Source organism: Maniola jurtina, chromosome 10 (assembly GCF_905333055.1).
Source record: "Maniola jurtina chromosome 10, ilManJurt1.1, whole genome shotgun sequence".
In the NCBI taxonomy this organism is placed as follows: Eukaryota; Metazoa; Arthropoda; class Insecta; order Lepidoptera; family Nymphalidae; genus Maniola; species Maniola jurtina.
In genome coordinates, this window is record NC_060038.1 from 14,152,504 (window position 1) to 14,173,716 (window position 21,213).

Here is a 21,213-nt window from a genome sequence, read left to right on the forward strand (position 1 = left end):
AATCATAACTATGGAATTTAAATATACTTGTACTTAGGTACCTAAGATTTAAAACGAAAAACGTGGGGTGCATGCAATAGATAAAGGCACTGACAATTTTACTACCACATTTTTATTGCACTGCAAATGATAATTAAATATTAATGATGAAATGTTAATTTTCCCAATGACAGCAAGTCTACTATCTTCACTCATTTTTAGGGTTTCGTACCTCAAAAGAAAAAACGGACCCCTTATAGGATCAATTTGTTGTCTGTCTGTCTGACCGTCCCCGTCCGTCCGTCCGTCCGTCGTGTCTGTCAAGAAAACCAATAGGGTACTTCCCGTTGACATCCCCGAATCCCGAATCATGAAATTTGGCAGGTAGGTCTAGGTAGGTCTTATAGCACAAGAATAGGAATAAATCTGAAAACCGTGAATTTGTGGTTACATCATTTAAAAAAAATTAAAAAGGGGTTTCAATTTTCAAAGTAAGATAACTATACCAAGTGGGGTATCACATGAAAGAACTTTACCTGTACATTCTAAAACAGATTTTCATTTATTTTTATGCGTAATGATTTTTGATTTATCGTGCAAAATGTTGGAAAAAATACCCGAGTACGGAACCCTCAGTGCGCGAGTCTGACTCGCACTTGGCCGGTTTTTATTAATAATGCTTGTTACATGCGTCCCCCATTTTCCGTTTTAAATCTTATAAGTATTCTCTTAGCTGTTATAATTATTTTTTTAGTCCGTTTTAAAAACGTAATAAGTAAGATTTTTGAGTTTAAATAATTATTTTCTGCTTTTAACTCATTTGTTTTCTCGCTCCCCATGTCAAGTTCAAATTATGTCCATCAAAGTTACAAATCTCTAGCTAGGGTACAAAAGTACCGAATACACAAACAAACAGAAACACAAAAAGCCAGATAATGAAATCGTGGTAGTAAAAAACTTATGTCCCGACTTAATAGTTTTATTTACAATATTATTTACAGCATTATACACTATATTAAACCTTAAATACAGAATTGTAGGTAGGTACCTACCTAATTGCAATATAATATACAAGGGACCCGCCTCTAATTGAAATTCAGATTAATCATGGATTCAGGAAACACGGACACTCTGGAAGGTCGTTCCACATCACAGAACTACTGAATACTAAGCTAAGCTCATTCCTAGTTATTTATCTTACAAAGTTAGTGCCTTGGTAGGACCCATTCTCCTTTTTACAAGTCTTCTTGACGTCACTTGGTAAAAGTAATGCGATGAAGCCACCAACTGAAAAAAAAATAGAATTTTTAACATCATTTTTTTAAAGAATATTAGGCATGCTAATCATGACTACTACTCCCCTTTTCCCTCCAATTAAGCGTAAAGCTTGTGCCAGGAGTGGTTACGACAATAGTGCAACGGGTGGGGTTTGAACCGCCGACCTTTCGGAATTCAGTCCGCTCCTCAACCGTTGAGCTATCGAGGTTAACACCATTATTTACCTATTTGAAAGTTTAAACTATGGTGAGTGATTACCATTATAAATATAGATTTAGGGCTATACTCACGTATTTAGTCGACGTAAGTCAACCGCGACGAGCAGCGAGTTGAGTCCCTATGATGAAAACGGACCCCAGATGGGTTCGAAACTAGTCGGGCTTACGTCGACTAAATACGTGAGTATATCCGTAACAACCTATACTTATTATGTGGATACTTATTATGCTTTACAAGATAAAACTATGGTTACCTTTTAGTTTTAGTTTGAATAACAAAAAATGCGACATCATACTTAGAACGCTAAAATAAAAAAGACATACAACTTACCAAGTGTGAGTCCAGCAAAACAATAAAAGGCGAGTTGACAGTCAGTTACCAGCAGGTACTTGAGGATGTTGATGCCCATAACTGAACTGACTCGACCAACCATCAGGGTTAAACAAACTGCCATAGCCCTGGAAACAAAAAGAAACATAACTAATCACTACTGTTACAACATAATTCTTAGCACACTCTCCAAAGTATATCCTGTAGAATACCAACAGACAGGCGACCTTACGCCGATACCGTAAGCTTTGGAGCTTAGAATATAATACTAACTTGACGTAAGTGGGGAAGACATCAACGCTGAAGGTGGTCATAAAGCCGAAGTTGACGGTGCCAGACAGGTACACCATCAAACAGACCGTGCCAATTATCCAGGAGTTTGTGGCGTTGACGCACATCCCTGCTATACCGGCAACTATCTGGAATACGAAAAAAACAAACTTGTAACATTATATTACTTCTTAGAACTGACCGACAGAAAAGCGACCGCCATAGCTCAAAGGATTAGCAAGCTGAAGTGGCAATGGGCAGGTCATGTCTGTCGTAGAACCAACGGCCGTTGGGCAGACATGTTCTGGAGTGGTGACCGCGTAACGATAAGCGCAGTTTAGGACGACCTCCAGTCCGCTGGACCGATGACCTGAGGAGGGTGGCAAGGAGCGCGTGGATGAGGAAGGCGGCAGGGAGCGCGTGGATGAGGAAGGCAGAGAACCGTGTTTGGTGGCGCGCTCTTGGAAAGGTCTATGTCCAGCAGTAGACGCATACAGACTGATGGAATGGAATATGCAAGCTGTTCTAACATTTTTTTAAAGTAAGTAGATAGGTACATAGTCCTATATCTTACTAGAAGGTACGGAATTCTTCGTTTGCCAGTCCAATTCGCTTTTATTATAATACTAGCTGTGCCCGCGACTTCGTTCGCGTGGAATAGTCACTTTTCGGGCAGCATGTACGTTAAAAATGTTCGCCGTGATTCTTTAAATTGACATAACTTTTTTATTTATGAACCGATTGACATGAAATAAACACTAAATGTTAAGTGAAGCTTACTACAATACATTAGTGAAAACCGTATCTAAATCGAATAAGCCGTTTCTGATATTAGCGTGCACAAACACACAAACAAACAGACAAAAAAAATATTAATTACAATTTCGGGTTCGGCATCGATATAATAACAACCCCTGCTACATTTTTTTTATATATTTCCATTGTACAGACACCACTTTTCTACAATTTTATTATATGTATAGATACAAAGTTACCTGTACAGCAATAACCATGCTGTACAGGTGTTTTTGTACAGATATTTAATGTACATATATTTAATGTACGACTGATGTCGCTGGATATATAGTAGCGCCGTGTTCTCTACCAGGGTAGAAAGAAAAACAAAAGAAATGAACACTAAAAAAATATATATTATAATTCACTATTTAAAGTTACAATTTCTTTGGAAACAACAACACGCTACAAGAGGCTAGGGGCAACTAACGAATTACGCTACGTCGTCGCACGCGTAGCTTCTAAAATGATTACTCGCAGTGCCTCTACATCACACCACCCCAAATTTTTATCTTAATAAAAATTAAACAAATACAAATTTCCGCAACCTTAATTTTATTTCACAATATTCGTTCTTCATTTTTCGACAACCCTAGCAATGTTTCCGATCCGCTTACCCAACAAATCAATAATTTAAACACGTCACCCTTGTAAAGTGTTCCTTTGATTCGATGCATGGTACATCTCTTAACACATTATACTTGAGATGAGTCACTACAACTTGAGCGGGTGGCGACGGGGTCGCTGTGGCAATACCACGTTCAATTGTTGCTATTCCCACGCCATCCAGCCTTCGTTGCACTCAACGCTTCGAATGTTGGTTACATTACATTTTACATTTACACACTATCCAATAAATTATAACAATCGTCAACCACTCTAACACTCTCAATAATAAGGTTTAGTTATGACTTCTAATAAAAAATAATATATGAATAAAATAAAAAATAATATATGCGGATCGGGGCCATTTTACAATACTTATTTCGTAATACTTATTGCTTAATTGCTAGTTGATACTCAAATTATTCTACTGATACCTAACGGGCGTTTTGCTGACTCTCCCACTCCGAGTAGTACGGATTGTATGAGTCGGCAAAACGTCATCGTCACTAAATCTACATTTTTTCTTACATGACGTTTCAGCCGGCGTTTGTCGTGGATTTTTGATATCCAAGACAAAAGCTGGTTTCAACCTGTCAATGGAAATAAGTGCTTGTCTATTGGGTAACTGTACTAAGTATGCTTTTTCCAACCGCTTTATGACGTCATAGGGACCGTCATACGGTGGTTGTAGACACTTACGCATTACATCGTTTCTAACAAAAACTTTTTTACAGTCTTTTAAGGCAGGGTGCACAAAAATAGTTCGAGAGTCTCTCTGTGTCTCGGGTTTCGGTCTTAAATTACTAATTACCTGTTTCAACTGCTTTAGGTACTCCTCACCGTCCGTTATCTTACTATCCGATGGTTCGAAAAATTCTCCAGGGAGCCTCAGAGTTCGCCCAAAGGTTAATTCCGCGGCACTTACCCCTGTGTCACTGCGTGGTGCTGCACGTAGTCCCATCATAATGGTGTGCATTTCTTCAACCCACGATCTATTGTCCTTTAATCTCGCCATTAAGGCGGCCTTAAAACTACGATGCCATCGTTCGATCGCGCCATTACTCTGTGGATGGTACGGTGTCGTCCTGAACTTATGAACCCCTAAATATTTCATTAACTGTCTAAAGAGACTGCTTTCAAACTGCTTTCCTTGATCTGAGCTCAAATTAATGAAACACCCATGTCTAGTAATCCATCCTTCATACACGAGTTTGGCTACTGTCTTCGCACAAATATCTTTAATTGGAAATGCTTCCGGCCAACCCGTTTCTCTATCTATCATTGTAAGACAATACCTGTAGCCTTCCTCTGAAATAGTGAATGGACCTGTAATGTCAATGTGTAAATGACACATTCTATCTACTTTTGCAAATTGCCCTAAAGGTGACATAGTGTGTCTGTGAACCTTTGCTTTTTGACACTCTATGCACGACCTAGCCCAAATACCTATATCTTTATTCATCCCAGGCCAAAAATAATTATTAGTTACCATTTTCCTTGTTGTTCTAATGCCTGGATGGCTGAGGTTATGTATTGTTTCGTATGCGATACGCCTAAACTGTTTTGGTAAGTAAGGCCTAGCCTTATCGCCTCGCAAGTTACAAACAATGGGCTTATTTACACTCGGCAAGTCAATTTTTATTAGTCTCGTGTTACCGTTTTTTGTTCCTAGCAATTCTGTGAGCTCTGTGTCGTTCGCTTGCGCGATAGCCACTTCTGTGAAGTCAAGTACTGACGGGCACGAAATTGTTTCAACGCGCGATAACGCGTCCGCGGGCGCGTTCTCTTCGCCTTTTGTATAGCGTATATCCGTCGTGAACTCACTAATAAATAATAACTGACGGGTCCTTCGCGGCGTTTCTTTACTACTACTTAGCTTTTTAAACGCAAACGTTAACGGCTTATGATCTGTATACAAAATGAGATCTCTACCTTCGAACATGTTCCTAAAATATTGCACTGACAAATAAAGCGAAAGTAACTCCCTGTCGTAGGTACTGTACTTTTGATGCGTGTCAGTCAATTTTTTCGAAAAATAACCTAACGGAACCCATTCGTTATTTACTCTTTGTTGCAATGTGCCTCCAACGCAAGTATTTGACGCGTCTGCCATTATAGCAAGCACTTGACCTGTTATCGGATACGTTAACAAAGCAGCGTTCTGTAAATTCAACTTGCATTGTTCGAAAGCTTGAACAGCACTTTCTGTCCACACTATACTACTTTTGTCACGTTTCTTTGCTCCGTGAAGATACTTATTTAATTCAGCTTGATATTCGGCTGCCTGACGCAAATGACTTCTATAGAAATTTACCATGCCTAGAAATCTACGAAGTTCCTCTACCGTTTTCGGTCTGGGAAAGTCTACAATGGCTTGGACCTTGCTTGGCAACGGCCTTAAACCACTGGCTGAGACCTCATGACCCAGAAACTCAACTTTATCCTGCGAAAATGCACACTTTGCTAAATTAATAGTTAGCCCAACTTGTTGTAATCTTTCAAAAACGGTCTCTAAATGTTTTTCGTGGAGCGAACTATTTTCGCTAGCTATTATTAAATCATCTAAGTATGAAAAAACAAATTCTGCTTTATAATTTGCGCAATCCGGGTTATTTTGTTGAAAATTTGCCTCTAAATCCTGTAAAACATAATTATTCATGAAACGTTGAAACGTTTGTGCTGCGTTTCTTAAACCGAAAGACATACATGGCCATTCAAATAAACCAAAAGGTGTAATGATTGCTGTTTTCTCCACGTCATCCTCTGCTATCGGAATAAAATGATACGCTCGGTTAATATCAATCCTGCTAAATACTTTCTTATCGGCTAAAATAAACGTAAAATCCTTTATGTGAGGAATTGGGTATCTATCAGGCTTCGTAATTGCATTCAGCGCTCTATAGTCTCCACACGGCCTTATATTACCATCTTTTTTAGGTACAACGTGTAGAGGACTCGCCCACGCACTCTTTGACGGGCGGCAAATACCCATTTCCTGCATAAGGCGAAATTCTTCTCTTACCTTTTTAAATCGGTCCGGCGGCAGCGGCCTTGGGCGCGCATGCACCGGAGGTCCTGAAGTCTCGATGTGGTGTCTTACGCTGTGACGTGGTGGTTCTTTGAACGTCGCTGGCATTGTCAATTCCGGGAACCTACTTAGAAGAGAATAACATGGATGCGATTCGGCTATAGTAAAAATAGATGAATGCTCCGAGTTTACTATAGTGGAAATTACATACATGTTAGTCTCTTGATCTAACAATCGTCTGTTTCTTAAGTCTACTAACAAATTATACTTAGCTAAAAAATCCGCTCCTAAAATGGGTTGTTTAACGTCGGCTATCACAAAAGTCCACTTAAACGCACGACGCAATCTTAAATTTAACACTAGAGTCTTTGTTCCGTAAGTCTGTATTTCACTACCATTCGCGGCATAAAGTTTGTATTTATTATTCATTGCACTGTCACACACTGATTTATAACTTTTAGGCAACACTGAAATGTTCGCACCTGTGTCTATTAAATAACGTATGCCATTGTCTTTATCCGTAATACATAAACGGTGGTTCCCTAATTCGACGCAGGTACCCACCGGTTCCACCTGCATCTTCACTAGTTTTCCTGCTGCTTATTCCAGGTGCATGGCTGTTCGCAGCGATTAGCTCTCTGCCTATATTTAAAATGATGCACGCAGAGCCAGTCCGGGCTATCCGGGGTACGTCTGGACCTATTTTCCTCTCGTCCTCGGGAACGCGAACGACCACGGAACCTTTCGCGACCTCGCCTGCCTCGCCAACTGTGTCTGGACCTGTCCAGCTGGTCCAACCTTGCATGTATCCTGGCTATTTCAGCTGCCATCGACGAAGTTCCGGGTACCGCCTCCTTTGCTGCCACTTCTGCTACTGGTTGGGACTTCATAGTTTCCATTACTTTGTCAGCAATCACGGCTAGTCTGTCTAGATCTTTAGCTTCTGTCGCAGCCAGAACGCCTCGTGCTGCTGCTGGTAGCAGATTCTGCCATAATACGCTTAGGGTCTCATTATTCATTTTACCCCTGGCCAGATCCTGCATCTTTCGGAGGAGGTGGCTGGGTTTCTGATCACCCAGTTCCATCTCCCCGATGAGCTTCTGTATCTGGCGGTTCTCCGACTCTTCATATATGTTCAGCAACCTTTCTTTAAGTACCTCGTACTTACGCTCCTCCGGAGGATTGATGAGGATGTCCGTCACCTGTTGAATGACATCCTTACCCAGCTTGGATACCACTATATTATACTTGGATGCGTCTCCTTGTTTTTGTGGTGCCAGTATTGCTTCCAGCTGGATAAACCAGACCCTAGGTTGGTCGGTCCAAAACTCCGGGATCTTCGACGTGATAGATATCGACGCTAGATGCGTGTCTTCATCCATCACTACTGTCGTAGGTTGCGCCATTTTTACAGTTTTTTAGTTTTTCACTTCCTTACACGTGTTAACTTGAGTTGCCCTAGCTTACGTTACGTTACTATTTTAATAAAATTAACACGCGCTACCCTGGTAGTTCAAAGTCCGAGTCACCAATGTACAGGTGTTTTTGTACAGATATTTAATGTACATATATTTAATGTACGACTGATGTCGCTGGATATATAGTAGCGCCGTGTTCTCTACCAGGGTAGAAAGAAAAACAAAAGAAATGAACACTAAAAAAATATATATTATAATTCACTATTTAAAGTTACAATTTCTTTGGAAACAACAACACGCTACAAGAGGCTAGGGGCAACTAACGAATTACGCTACGTCGTCGCACGCGTAGCTTCTAAAATGATTACTCGCAGTGCCTCTACACATGCGTTTCCGTCCAACATAGTTGATGACTGTGCTGAGTATGATGTTGATGACTCCAAGCGCCATGCTGGTCACGAACACAGTGACCAACGCGAACGTGTTGAGGCTGCAATCACTGGTCTGGAACAAGCAATGCGAAAATTATTGCTCAGCCAGCGTCATGCGTTTGTATTGTGAAATTGCAAAGTACAAGATAAATTATCTCCAACCTGCTCATGCCCGCGTAAACTCAGTTTTTTACCCCTTTAGGGATTGAATTTTCAAAAATCCTTTCTTAACGGATGTTTAGGTACGTCATAATAGCTATCTGCATGCCAAATTTCAGCTCAGAATTTCAGATCAGTCAGTCAGTCAGCTTTGCCTTTATATACACACTAGCCGATGCCCGCGACTTCGCCCGCGTGGATTTAGGTTTTTCGAAATCCCGTGGGAACTCTTTGATTTTCCGGGATAAAAAGTAGCCTATGTGCTAATCCAGGATATTATCTATCTCCATTCCAAATTTTAGCCAAATCCGTCCAGTAGTTTTTGCGTGAAGGAGTAACAAATATACACACACACACACACACACACACACACACACATGTGTGATAAGTGATCTCGATGTGTCAGAAATAAATTCACAAGGAACAGTAAACCAGATAAATCTGTAAGCCCTCCCGCTACTACACATGCTGGAATAGCAAGCGGTTTGCAGTCCCAACCGCGACGCGCAGCAAGCTGAGTCTCTATGAAAAAGGACCCCTTAGGAGGCTTGTACGAGACTATACCCGTAACAACCTTTACTTGCTAGGATGTCTAATTATTTAGCTCATTTTAACTTATTTATCATGCACTTCTCAAAGTAAAGTTTGCTTTTTCCTATATCCTAACTCGAGAAATAAGTTGTTAGGATATTTAATATGTTTACCTCGGTCAAAGTTGAGTTTTGCGTCGACTGCAACATTTGGCAGAAAGACATGGCTTCACCTCTTTCCTGTGCCTTCATTACAGAGTCTGCGATGAATGGGAGCCACAATATGAATGGACTTATCCTGAAAAATAGACATTTTTTTAGGGTTCCGTATCTCAAAAGGAAAAACGGAACCCTTATATGATCACTTTATTGTCTATCTGTCTGTTTGTCTGTCTGTCCGTCTTTCCGTCTATTCATCTGTCGTCTCTGTCAAGAAAACCTTTAGGGTACTTTCGGTTTACCTGCAATCATGAAATTTAGCTTAGGTCTTATAGCATAAGGAAATGCACAGAAATCGTCCAGTTACAGTTTTATTATTATTACTAGCTGATGCCCGCGAATTCGTCCACGTGGAATTAGGTTTTTAAAAATCCTGTGGGGACTGTTTGTTTTTCCGGGATAAAAAGTAGCCTATGTGTTAATCCAGAGTATAATCTATCTCCATTCCAATTTTCAGCCAAATCCGTTCAGCCGTTTTTGCGTGATGGAGTAACAAACATCCAAACATCCACACTCAGCCTCGATAGCTCAACGGTTGAGGAGCGGCCTGAATTCCGAAAGGTCGGCAGTTCAAACGTTGCAATATTGTCGTACCCACTCCTGGCACAAGCTTTACGCCTAATTGGAGGGGAAAGGGGAGTATTAGTCATGATTAGCATCATGGCTAATATTCTTAAAAAAAACATCCACACTTTCACATTTATAATATTAGTAGGTTATATAAATAGAGATAGATAGAGTATTCTTACCCAGTATAAGCTATAATAAATAACGCCGACAAGAGAATAGTATTCTTCAACAGAGGAGGTCTCAATAGTGGCACCGTTTGTGCGACCATCGAAGAAAACATCCCCTTGTTGGGCGCTCCGGTGTCTTCTCCTAAAACCACCGATGTCACCTGAAAATTAAGGATATCAGCAACGAATGAACGAAAGAAAAGAGAAATAATAAATAAATCAATATATGTACTTTTATTGTGCACCACAAAATTAGCACAGAAAAAAACACCTACAAAGCAAAAAAAAATACAATTTGGCCTTATCGCTACCTAGCGATCTCACCAAAATGGTGCAAAGGACATAGCTATAGATAGATATTATTAGAGGTAGGTGATATTATTGAAATAAGATAAAGTTTATAGACTAAAACTCGACTATTCTTCAAACCAATTACAAAGACCGATGATTTATAAATAAATAATTTACATCATATTTTATAGCAATTAAAAATATCACTTGCTTTAACGGTGAAGGAAAACATCATGAAGAACCCGCATGCCGGCCGCGATAACGCCTGTAAGTTTTACTCACGTAATTAGTTTACGTATTTAACTGACAGCTTTTGGTAAGAGAGTGTTTACATTAGTAAATTTTTCGTAAGTTAATCATGTAAGCATTTTTTATGTGAGTAAATTAAACTTACAGGTGTTATAATTTACTAGCCGATACCCGCGACTTTGCCCGCGTGGATTTAGGTTTTTCTAAATCTCGTGGGAACTCTTTGATTTTCTGGGATAAAAGTAGCCTATGTGCTAATCCAGGATATTATCTATCTCCATTCTAAATTTCAGCCAAACCCATCCAGTAGTTTTTGCGTGAAGGAGTAACAAACATACACACACACACACACACACACACACACACACATACACACACATACACACAAAATTTCACCTTTATAATATTAGTGTGAAAACTACAACTCACTTCATAATCCTCTGCCTTCTTCCCCGAATTGGTCGCGAAAATTCCTCTCAAAACCACTAAAGCCTTTTCTTCTTTGCCCATGCATAGATAGTACCTCGGGCTCTCGTACGAACTGAACATGCATATCGCTCCCACTGCGCAGGTTGAGGCAAACACCAGGTTCAAGAGCCGCCATGAAGTGAAGTAGATGTTGAAGTATGGGATGTAGTAAGAGAATTTCAGCTGTAGGACCGGAATTGCTAAAACTGAAAAAAGATCAATTTTGACAAAACCAACGTGAAATTCTTGAAAATCTACAAAAAAGATATGAGACAGAAGTTTGATGAACAGTTTATATTATGAACGACAATGATACTCTAGATATACAAATACACAAATAGACAGATACACAAGTCAAACTTATAACACCCCTCTTTTTGGGTCGGGGTTAAAAAGGACAATAGCAACAATAAGCTTACCAGCCATACATCCTGTGGTTACAAGATAGATGGAAGTAGTCAGAGACACCAGGATGGATCTTTTGTGCTGCGGCGTACATTCGCTCAGCCATGCCAGTGACAACGGTATTGTGCCAGCTAAACTGAAAAAACGAAAAAAAATACGATTGATGTACCAAATACTTATACCAAATACCAATCCATACTAATATTATAAATGCGAAAGTGTGTCTGTCTGTCTGTCTGCTACCTTTTAACGGCCCAACAGTTTAACCGATTCTGACGTTTGGTACAGAGTTAGCTTATATCCCGGGAACGGACATCTACTACAGCAGGCTACTTTTTATCCCGGAAAAACAAAGAGTTCCCACGGCATTCCTAAAGAGTAAAGACCCATCCGCTAAACTGATTTGTATGTTTGGTACCGAGGTACTTGCGTCCATGTTAATGACATAAACATGTCCGCCGCGCACCGCCGCCCGGGGCGCATGTGCCGACGTACGAGTACAAACACGAGTGTTTTTACAGACACCCGCATTCTGAACAAGTGCATAGTATCATAGCTAATGCTGTTTTGGTGTCATTTTTTTGCTGGAGAGTGCCACTATTTTTGATGTGTGGTTCCTGGCGCGTCCTTCCGTAGAGGGAAAAATAAAAATAGTACTTCGAAGGGTGAGTCGACAAAGCGAGACACACGCACACTACTACGCACGCGGCCACTAGAATCGACACAATCTTGAACTAACAACTGTTGCTGTGTAAAGACTTTTTCATCTTGCTCAAAAATGGTCTTGAAATGTGCCGCTTGTGGGAAATTTATGCCCAAAGACCCTGCTGAGGGGGCCGCTTGTATAGGATGCCAGAGCTCATATCACCTAGCATGCGTTGGTATACAAGATAAGAATAAGATCGTAGCAGGTTGGGCATGCCCCGAGTGTAAAGCTAAAGTTCCAAGGAAAAATAACGATGACACACCGATTAAAATCTGCTCGGAGCGTGATTTGGCTTGTGCGGCCGACCAAAGTCCATGCATGTCGCCTAATGACACCGCGCATGACATTACGGCTGATTTCTCGGTGGCCGAAGAATTAAAGTTGTTCCGTGAAGTACTTAGGGAGGAATTGAGTAGCTTGCGTAATGAGATGCAGGGGATCAAGCGGGAACTATCTAATGTCTCATCCTCATTGCTGCAATGTAATAAGCGAATTGACGACTTAGAATCCAGCGTTACTCGTGTGGAAAAGCAATTTAGCAAGCGAATTGATGACCTGGAGTCCAGAATTGTCTCGGTAGAAAGCCAATCAAAAGAGCGAAACGGCACCGATTCTACGGCTGTGGAGGCAATGATTGGACAATTAAAAGCTGAGCTCAACGACCGCGACCAGGAACTTCTGCTGAACGATGTTGATATCACGGGTATCCCAGAGGAGAAGGGGGAGAACGTGCTCCATGTCACAACGCTGGTCGCGGCCAAAATAGGTATCACACTAAAGGAAAGTGACATAGTACGAGCTGAGCGGGTGGGCCCCGTGCGTGCAGGCCGCGACGCGCGTGGAGGCCGCGACGCAGTGACCGCGCGCCCGATCGTCGTGCGACTGGCGAGGCGCGCGCTGCGTGATGACTTGCTGCGAGCGGCCCGAGTGCGCAGAGAGGCCACCACAGCTGACCTGAGCCTCCCCGGTCCTGTGCGACGTTTCTACATCAATGAACGCCTGACGAAAAATAATAGACAACTGTTTAATAAAGCGCGAGCTGCAGCTAAGAGTTGTAAATGGAAATTTATATGGAGTCGAGACGGACGTATCTACGCGAGAAAAAACGAAGGACAATCTGGAGTGCGGATTAGGTCAGATCAGGACATTTTGCGTATTTTTGGTTCAGAAAATATTGGTCCAAATGTTTAATCAGTGTATTTGTGATAGTGTCATGCCACAAAAAAACTACAGCAAACGATTAAGTGTATATCAAGAAAAATGCGCTAATAGAATAAGTAAGGAAATGGTTACGTGTATATATGCTAAAGGTTATAATAATATAATGAAAGTAATTGTAATTTTATATGTTTCCCTTCCAGCTTGCAGTAATTATATTAAGTCCATTGTTGTGAGTTTTAGTAGGAATTCTAATTACTCAATCCGTCCAGAGCGAGGCTGCCATAGTTCAATAGGTGCCAATAAAATTACTCCTCATACGGTCTATAACTGTATAGTACTAATACAGGTATCGCAGGCTCATACTAAATGGTTATTCTTTTTAGTATCAGGTTCTCAATACATATTGTTTTTTATTTTTGGTTGTTTTTCTTTAACCACTCATGGGTACTGAGAAATATCTAAAGCTAGGTTTGTTGAATGTACGATCACTTAACACGGGGAGGGCTGAATTATTAGAATCTATGCAGAAATATGAGCCTGATATCTTAGCACTAAATGAAACTTGGTTACGATGCGGAGAAAATACGGATGCATTCCATATCCCGGGGTACACATTTAAGCATGTTCCTAGAACGACTGGGAAAAGAGGAGGCGGAGTTGGTTTTTACATAAGAAAAGGAATTAAGGTACGGGTGATTCAGCAGCCACAGACAGAACTTGAACAGTTGTGGATAGAAGTAAGAATAAAAGGAAGTCATATAGCTGTTGGAACTGCCTATAGACCTGAATATCAGTTTGTAAATAAATCCATAGAAGAGCTTAGCGAGACACTGAGTGCCTTATCTGCATACAGTTTTCAGTGTCTGCTGATGGATTTCAATGTAAACCTGAAAGATAAAGACAGCAAAAATGCCCAAGAGTTCTTGAGTTTCCTGGAACAACAAAATTACTCTCAACTAGTCCAAGAGCCAACAAGAGTTACTGAAACGACTTCATCGCTTATAGATCTAATTATAACAGATGCTCCAACACGCTGTAAAAATGTAAAGGTTATTCATAATACTTGCCTGAGTGATCATGCCCTCGTGACTGCAGAATTTAATATAAAAAAACCAAAGGTACAGGCACAGTACGTGAGGAGGAGGTGCTTAAATAAAATTAACGTGGAACTTTTTGAGAAAGACCTTAACGCCATACCGTGGGATGATATAATGTGTTTGGATGATGTAAATGCAATGGTCGAACAGTTTAACAATCACATATTAGAGCTTTTTGACAAACATGCACCTGTAGTGTGCATTAAAACTAAGGAGAAGCCTCACCCTTGGATAACAGACGTTATTAAAATTATGATGAATTTGAGAGATGACGCATTAAAAAAAGCGCACAAATACAATGAGGAATCGAACTGGTCATATTATAGAAACCTTAGAAATTACACAAACGCGAGCATTAAAAGGGAGCAAACTGCCTATTTCACGTTTTATGTCAATAATAATTTAAAAAAGCCGAATAAAATGTGGTATCACTTTAAAAAGATCTCCCCGTTTGGTCATAAAACCCCATCTCATATACCAGAACACTTAAAAATTCCTAATAGAATAAATGATCACTTTTTAACATTACCTGGTGGCACTACAGTCCCACCAGAGATAGTAAAGAAATTTACAGAAAATAGGTGTACGGACAATGTGTTCTCTTTACAGGTATGCTCGCAAAAGGAAGTTCTTAAGATAATTAAAGGCATAACAACTAATTCGGCAGGTCATGATGACATCTCGGTTAGCATGCTCAAATTAACTTTACCGCGGACTCTGCCAATAATCACTTACATACTAAATACCTCTATTTCCAAAAATGTTTTTCCTGATCGGTGGAAACTAGCCAAGGTTGTACCGCTCCCAAAATCTGCAACTGTTTCAGACTACAAAGATCTAAGACCAATTAGTATACTACCAGTTATGTCAAAGATCATTGAAAAACTGGTATGTAGCCAACTCTCTAGGTATCTAGAAACAAATAACTTGCTTCCAGCGGTACAATCAGGGTTTAGAAAGGGCCACGGGACGGCAACGGCTTTAACATCAGTCACAGACGACATACTATCTGCATCTGACAGAGGGGAGGGTACCATACTAATACTGCTAGATTTCTCTAGAGCATTTGATTGTATAGATGTTGAACTTATGTTAGCCAAGTTGCGATATTATGGTGTCGATTCGAATGCATGTACTTGGTTTAGCTCGTTCCTCCGTTGCAGGAAACAGTATGTGGTAGTTGACGAAGACGTGAAAGTACCGTTGTTATCTCAGGTAAACACTGTTCCACGGGGTACTCCACAAGGGTCGAGCCTTAGCCCTTTACTATTTATAATTTATACTGCCGATATTATCCAGAATATACGACACTGCCATGCCCACCTATATGCTGATGACACTCAAATTTACTACCATTTTAACCCGGAACGAACAGCAGAAGCGGCAGAATTAATAAATAAGGACTTGGATTATATTTCTAAATGGTCGGAGGAAAATAGACTAGTTCTTAATGCCAAAAAGACGAATTTTATGGTGTTGGGAAGTAAGCATCAGAGAGCTATCATAAAAGGGAGAAAACCAAATATAGCTATAAAAGGCGAGCCTATTGATAATGTGGCTATCGCAAGAAACTTAGGGCTATATATGGATGAAGACCTAAGATTCATTGAACATCTTAACACTAAGATAAGGAACGCTTTCTACAAGCTAAAAGTACTATACGGTGTAAGGCGTTTTTTGACGGTCGGAGTCCGGCGGATACTCGTGGAATCTCTTATTTTGTCAGCTTTTAATTATTGTGATACTATATACGGACCTAGACTGCTCAAAAAGACTGAAAAGGCCGTTCAACGCATACAGAATGCATGCATTAGATTCTGCTTTGATGTTCCAAGGAGAGGCCATATTACACCTGTTATCAATAGCCATAAAATCCTTAGTATGAAGTCACGTAGGAACTTACACATTGCAATGTTGATTCACAGAGTAATATTTAACAAGCGACCGCCGTACTTATATGACAGACTACACTGGCGAGTTGACAGAGGCACGACTCGATTTCAGCAAAAAAAAGAAGCTGGCTATACCTACTCATAAAAAGGCAGGATTCAGGGGCTGTTTCCGTTTTGCTGCAGCTAAGGTTTGGAACGATCTCCCGCCTCCGCTTCGGGAATGGAATTATCCTACTAGCGAGATCACAATAAAAAAGAAATTAAGGAATTTTTATTTAAATGACCAGATCGAGGCAGCTAAATTTATTTACACCTAACTTACTTATTTACACGTCTTAATAATGAAATTAAGGCTAGATATGCTAAATATTCTATCCTAGTCTTATTTATATCCATATATCTGACTAGTGCATAATGTAAATAATTTTAGTTATATAATACATAGATACTTGATTAATTGGAACCATACTATTATTATTGTTGTCTATAATACTACTATTTAAGTTATTAATAATATTATTCGTTAGGCCTAGCTGGGAAGGGACATCTTGTTTAGATCTTATCTTGTTTAGTTTTTATTTTTATTTTTTTTTGCTTGTTATGTGTATGTGTGTGCTTTTTTCTCCTTTTCATTTTTCTTTCTACTGTACGGTTTTTAAGGTTCTTTTTTGGGTTGTACTGTATTCATTTTAATATTGATCAATAAGCAGGGAACGCAACGGGCGCGGTGCGTTTTTATTTTATTAATCAATATTTTTGGAGCAAACTGAAAACCAGCGCTGAGCATTGCCATCAATGCTCGGCCATGCTGAGTTTGCGGCCTATTGCAATTGTTAGTTTTTTTTTATAGATTTAATTTACTTATAACATATTATGTATGTTTGTCACTAGCAATATGTAAGCAATAAAGCCTATTTATTATTATTATTATTATTATAAACAACTTTTTATCCCGGAAAAGATCCCGTGGGAACTGTTTCCCATCGATTTTTTATCAATCATATTCAAAACCTACATCCACGCGGATGAAGTCGCGGGCATCCTCTAGTGTTAAATATAAATAAAACCTAATATCAGTCGATTCGATTCAAAAGAAGTCGCTTAAAGCTACTGCCACACCTGCGCGTGCGAATCTACACGTGCTCACCTAGCGAATCGTAAACCTCATTTGTTAGTGCACTGTTACTGATCACAAGACGCGTGCTTCCCACTCTGCAGACGCGTTCGAATCGCGTTGTTGTCGCGTAGGCATAGTTCACGACATTTATGGTAACCAAACTTCGAGGCTTCTACACATGTCAAATGTCAGGTACAGGACCTATATTTGACGCTAACTAGGCTATGAAATCCTGTGATGAAAATTGAAATCACTAGTTATCTTTGATTTCACGTACCCGTAGACTAATATTTGAGCGATTATTATTAACAAATAAAATAATAAAACCTAATGATGTCGATTCAGGATGAAACCGAAAGTTTCATCACTTTAGTTCACTCTTGCGCAAGTGTCATTAAATGTCATGAGAGGCGCCCGCCGCGCAGCTGCCGTTACCGCTTCGCAGTCGCTTTGGTCGCACAGGTTCGAATGATACTTTGAATGTTTAAAATGATAGAACTCACGCGCCAGCAGACATAAACTTCAAAACGCAGAATACAATCCAGTTAGGAAACAATGCTGCTGCACCGCCACACACAAAGGCTACCCACATACTCCACCCAAGGACCCGCCTCCGTCCGCGGATGTCGGCCATGTAGCCTTGGAAGTAGGACGACGCTATTATACCTGCATAGAAACAAAAGAAGCAAAGTGACATCATTTTAGCCTATGGATATCCACAGCGGAATATTGCCCTCCCTATTGGCACCTCGTCCGGTGTTCAGCCTTCCTAACCACGCCAATTTCCCATCATCTTTTTATTACTGCCAAACGCCTCACACTAAGCTTAGTTTGCTTGTACGCTCTCGTCTACTTAAAATTTTCCTGCTTTCCCACTATTTACTCTGAGTTTTCCAATGAGACAGAGTTATTGACAATTGTGCACATGGTCAAAATAGAGTTGGATACAAAAATCCATACTAATATTAAAAATGCGAAAGTGTGTCGGTCTGTCTGCTAGCATTTCACAGCCTTGTAGTTTAACCGATTTTAATGAAAGGTACGGAGTTAGTTTACATCCTGGGGACGGACATAGGCTACTTTTTATCCCGGAAAATCGAAGAGTTTCCATGGGATTCTTAAAGTCTCATCCATTTAACCGATTTATATGGGAACAGAGGTAGCAAGAATTGGCATAGGAAACTTTTCATTCCGGAAAAGCAAAGAGTTCCCAGGGGATTTTCTAAATATCATTAAACCACGCGGACGAAGTCGTGGGCATCATTTAGATTATATACTTAAGTTGAAAAATGACGGACTTTCATACAAAACTTTCATCTCCTATTTAAACTTGGTACCTACCTAAAAGTGGCATCCCAGCCATGAGTCCCTGCTGTGCAACTGTGGTGTCGAAGTCACAAGCACTCGCGGGCACCAGATAAGCCACGGACACGGTCTCAAACGTCATCCCCATGATCAGACTGAGTGTCACCAGTAAGGCCAGGATGTTGAACTTGCCGAAACCTGCCCAAAAAAACATTTAAAAGGCTGGTGAACATTTATACTCTTCTAATAAAAACTCTTTTATTAATCTGGACCTTGTTTGTCCACTGAGTAAATAGAGTATTAATTTTGTATTAAATGAGCAAGTTTTGTTGCGTACTTATTTCACACGCTAATCTCAAACTTAGGGACAGTAATTTAGTTTCTGCATACTATAACATGATATAAAATGTACATAGTAATTAATATGCAGTAGTTACTTGCGCCCTATGTGTTTTGAATAATAAAGAATTTATTTGTTTATTTATTTAGATTGAAATCAGAACTCATATCCAAGCAAAACGTCTATTAAACAAGTGTAAATTAAAAATTTTTAACACCCCCGACAAGTGAAGGTTACAGTAACTAGAAAAGAACTGATAACTTTCAAACGGCTGAATCGATTTTTTTGGATTATAGCTAAGAACACTCTCGATCAAGCCACCTTTCAAACAAAAAAAACTAAATTAAAATCGGTTCATTAGTTTAGGCGCTACGGTGCCACAGACAGATACACAGATACACACGTCAAACTTATAACAACCCTCTTTTTGGGTCGGGGGTTAATAAAACAGTATAAAACTTGAGTCCAAAGTTCGTGAATTCGATAAAAACGGTACAATTACAGTAAAGTTTCAACAGCTTTCGTTCGGTTTTTTTGTAAAATGTATTTTTCTCTTGTAAAATTTGATTTCATATGATTATAATTTATACCGTTTCGTTCAGGTTTCCTCACGATGTTTTCCTTCACCGTGACATTCAACAAGTGACATTTAATTGCATATAACCATCGATGTATACTATAACGCACATAACTTCGAAAAGTTAGAATAGTGTGTGGCAGGGAACGAACCCCCAACCCCCCAATTAGACACCACTGGGCTATCACCACTTGAAATTATACGTAAACACGCAATATATTATTTCAACATTTTTAAGATCTAATGAATTACGTAGGAAAAGCAATTATGTAATTAAGATAATAAAATTACCAATTCACTCGTAATGTTTGTACAATGATATCTGAAGCATTTAACATATTAGTACAAGAGATAAGAGATCTAAAAAAACTATCGGTGTGTACCGCATGAATTTTTTCGAACAATTATTATAAGTATCAGATGATTTGAGGTGAATATTTTCCACAAAATAATTACAAAAGATGGAAAATAGCTTCCTCTGGTGACAGAAGGGCTGGCTCATTTTTTGCGGAAAAGAATCAGCCTGGCTGTCCAGTATAGAAATGCAGCCAGTATTCTGGGCACCATCCAAGGAGGTTCCAAGGAGGTAAAAATAAATGATAGAGTAAATACTCGTACGTATGGAACTGCCTATAGGTTCTTTAATATAAGTATAGAGCAAGCTATCTAAACATAAGCTGCTTGTTAGTATACTTAATCATAGTGACGGGTAATATTGTTACTCACCAGTCATATTCAAAGCTTCCTCAAAGTTTACCGAAGTTTTGGCCATCATTTTGAAATACACAATTTTATCAAATTCGTCTTTTAAATGATATAAGATTAACTTGTTTGATAAACTCTTCTGTTTCACATAAAAAAAGTTGTCAAATCGACAAAACTTTCCATTCAGTTATTTTAAGAAATACCTAAGCAAAACTTGAACTGATGTTTCCAGCGTGACTGCAGAAGTTGTGATAAGTTCAAAAAACGCGATTCATGTGTGTCGTACAAATCTATCGTCCACACATACGCGCGCATTTAATGCCATCTTATGGCGCATACAGAGCGAGCAGCGACGCCAAACGAAGGCAAATTGTAAACATGGCTGATGGACACCGAACGCTCGTTCGCCTTCACTTCACTTTTTATCCCGGAAAATTAATGAGTTACCACGAAATTCGAAAAGCACTTACCGCTCAACCTAACAAAGTCCTTAAATAGAGACTCACTAATAAATCTATTTTGGCCAACTCAATCACAAACCAATGTCCCCTATCAATTCGCTTACCTTCACTGATTTTACAACAGCGAAGGCGAGCGAGCGTTCGGTGTCCATCGGTCACAATTCGCATTCGCTTTTCGCTGCTTGGTCTGTACATGGCCTAAATAATAGTTGCTCTTACGCTTACGTTTACTCTATGGTTTTTGGTCAACACTAGAGTGGAAAGCACTTATTTTAATTTTGAATTAAACTAACGTTTTAAAACAACGTACGACCTATTCTGAGAGTTATCAAACAGTAAGTTTTTATTATGCAAATTTTCAAATAGGTATTTTGCTATTTTGTTATCGTTATCACTAGAATATTATTATACCAAAAACAAACAGACAGATGTGCATACTT

The 21,213-nt window shown here is 39.6% G+C and overlaps 2 protein-coding genes across 3 annotated transcripts; one reads left to right on the forward strand and one right to left on the reverse strand.

Moving 5' to 3' along the window:
• Positions 1 to 1,031: 1,031 nt before the first annotated feature.
• LOC123868748 (putative transporter svop-1) lies at positions 1,032 to 21,096 on the reverse strand. Of its 2 annotated transcripts, XM_045911342.1 has the most exons (13): positions 21,067 to 21,096; positions 20,334 to 20,515; positions 18,727 to 18,888; positions 17,889 to 18,051; positions 11,427 to 11,548; positions 10,969 to 11,213; positions 10,012 to 10,160; positions 9,218 to 9,341; positions 8,309 to 8,427; positions 3,072 to 3,087; positions 2,080 to 2,225; positions 1,807 to 1,934; positions 1,032 to 1,266 (listed from the first exon to the last, which is right to left on the reverse strand). In XM_045911342.1, exons 2-13 carry the CDS (start codon positions 20,380 to 20,382, stop codon positions 1,172 to 1,174), a joined length of 1,518 nt encoding a protein of 505 aa, XP_045767298.1. In that variant the 5' UTR covers positions 20,383 to 20,515; positions 21,067 to 21,096; the 3' UTR covers positions 1,032 to 1,171. The 2 variants fall into 2 exon arrangements, with proteins under 2 accessions (XP_045767298.1, XP_045767297.1); XM_045911341.1 differs by lacking the exon at positions 21,067 to 21,096 and having other exon boundaries at positions 20,334 to 20,543.
• On the forward strand, positions 11,896 to 13,694 carry LOC123868759. The gene has a single exon (XM_045911362.1). The coding sequence runs from the start codon at positions 12,191 to 12,193 to the stop codon at positions 13,307 to 13,309; it is 1,119 nt and encodes a 372-aa protein (XP_045767318.1). The 5' UTR covers positions 11,896 to 12,190; the 3' UTR covers positions 13,310 to 13,694.
• Positions 21,097 to 21,213: the final 117 nt, after the last annotated feature.